Source organism: Mirounga leonina, unplaced genomic scaffold (assembly GCF_011800145.1).
Source record: "Mirounga leonina isolate KUSES-001 unplaced genomic scaffold, KU_Mleo_1.0 Mir_154, whole genome shotgun sequence".
Taxonomy (NCBI): Eukaryota; Metazoa; Chordata; class Mammalia; order Carnivora; family Phocidae; genus Mirounga; species Mirounga leonina.
Genome location: NW_023270389.1, coordinates 50,581,809 through 50,583,601, shown reverse-complemented (window position 1 = coordinate 50,583,601; position 1,793 = coordinate 50,581,809). Strand labels below are relative to the sequence as shown.

The 1,793-nt window shown below is 46.3% G+C and overlaps 1 protein-coding gene across 1 annotated transcript; it reads left to right on the top strand.

The window, feature by feature from the left end:
* The first annotated feature begins 1,386 nt into the window (after positions 1-1,386).
* LOC118014428 (small integral membrane protein 8-like) lies at positions 1,387-1,793 on the top strand. Its single transcript, XM_035010734.1, is given in 1 exon segment — positions 1,387-1,793. A coding segment is annotated over 1 exon segment (351 nt). The 3' UTR covers positions 1,738-1,793.

Here is a 1,793-nt window from a genome sequence, read left to right as displayed (position 1 = left end):
ATACCCAAAGTGACAGTTCTGAAATGTCTCTTTTCCTACCACATGTCCTATGCATTCTCTCCCTAGAGGTGAGAGCCAGATTTGAAAAGCCGCATCACTGCTCTTGGGGTCTTTGCAGTCTCTCTTCCTCTGCACAGGTAGCAAAGGGACGAGGGACAGGAAATGCGGACCACACGTCAGAGGAAGAGATTGCTTATCAAGAAAAACAGTCACGTCCACAGAGCCACAAGTGGGGGCCAAAACATTTTTTCCAGTTCCATTCCCCAGGAAGTGTTCTCGTTTTCCAGCGTCTGCCCCCAACCTCTGGTTGCCTAAGTGCATTGTAACAGATCTTTATGACAGAAGAGGGATGTGTCTTTCTCCCGTTCCCCACTTCCGTCCACATTTTGTGAACATGTCTAGGGCAGCTTTTCCACACTTCAATGACAGAATTAAGTAGTTGTTGATGTAGGAAAGAATGTTAGGTTTCGAAGCCGACGGCCAAGAAAGAATTCTTGAGACACCTTTGGTGCCAACCGGTGGTTTTATTAAAGCACAGGGACAGGACCCGTGGGCAGAACAAGCTGCACCGGGGTCATGAGGAGTGGCCCATTATATATTTTCAAGCTGGAAGGGAGTTAGGGATAGGGTAAGTCTCTAAGGAATTTTGGAAGCAAGGTTTCCAGGACCCTGAGGGGGCTAGCTATTGTTGGGAAAATGGCATTTATTACCATCTAATAAAACCTTAGTCATGAAACCCTTCAGATGTATATCAGTGGGCCATATGCTTGGGGGGTGATTGCAAACACGTATCTTGGGGGGTTTATAGACAAAGGAAGTTTCCAAAGGGATTTTTATATATTTTTTACAAGATTTTATTTATTTGACAGAGAGAGACACAGCGAGAGAGGGAACACAAGCAGGGGGAGTGGGAGAGGGAGAAGCATGCTCCCAGTGGAGCAGGGAGCCCGATGCGGGGCTCAATCCCAGGACCCTGGGATCATGACCTGAGCCAGAGGCAGACGCTCAATGACTGAGCCACCCAGGTGCCCAGGAATTTTTATATGTTAAAGTAGACTTACAGGAGGATCCTGGGGGCAGTGTGTGTGTGTGTGTGTGTGTGTGTGTGTGTGTGTTCAGGCTGGGGTTGTCTTTTGCCCTTAGCAAAGTATTAACATCAAGGCAGTTGAGTCCCTAGAGGAATGTCACTCTGCCTGTTTCAAGGATTTGTCAATGGGCTGTAGGTAGTAAGGAAATTTATTTTTCTTCTACCTTTGTTCCCCACATCAGTTGTGACAGAGACTATATGGTTCATAAGCCTAAAATCTTCGCTATCTGGCCCTTCACAGGAGAAGTCTGCTGCCCCTTAGCCTAGAAGATACTACTTCAAATTAGGCACTCAAGGAGATGACGCGCAGGGGAGGGGACCTCACGGCAGGTAATAAATCATCATTAATCAAGAAGATATCTTCAGCACCGGAATCTCCTGGCTTTAAAAAGGAACCACCCAAAGAGAAAGACTTTCGAAACCCAGGGCTCAGAGGGGTCCGCGCAATAACTTAATTTTGAGCTGTGAATCCAGAGCTCTTCATTAAACTTAACCACCCTGTAATGGCTTTCGGATTGATAACCCTTTCACTTTGCGTGGCGTATATTGGTTATCTACATGCAACACAAGAGAATACAAAGGACATATATGAAGCTGTTGGTAGTGAGGGACACAGTTACATGAGGAGGAGAACATCTGAATGGGATTAATAGTGCTGGATACCGCAGATGGAGCTTCGTAAAAGGCTCTGAAATCTTTGAAGGAA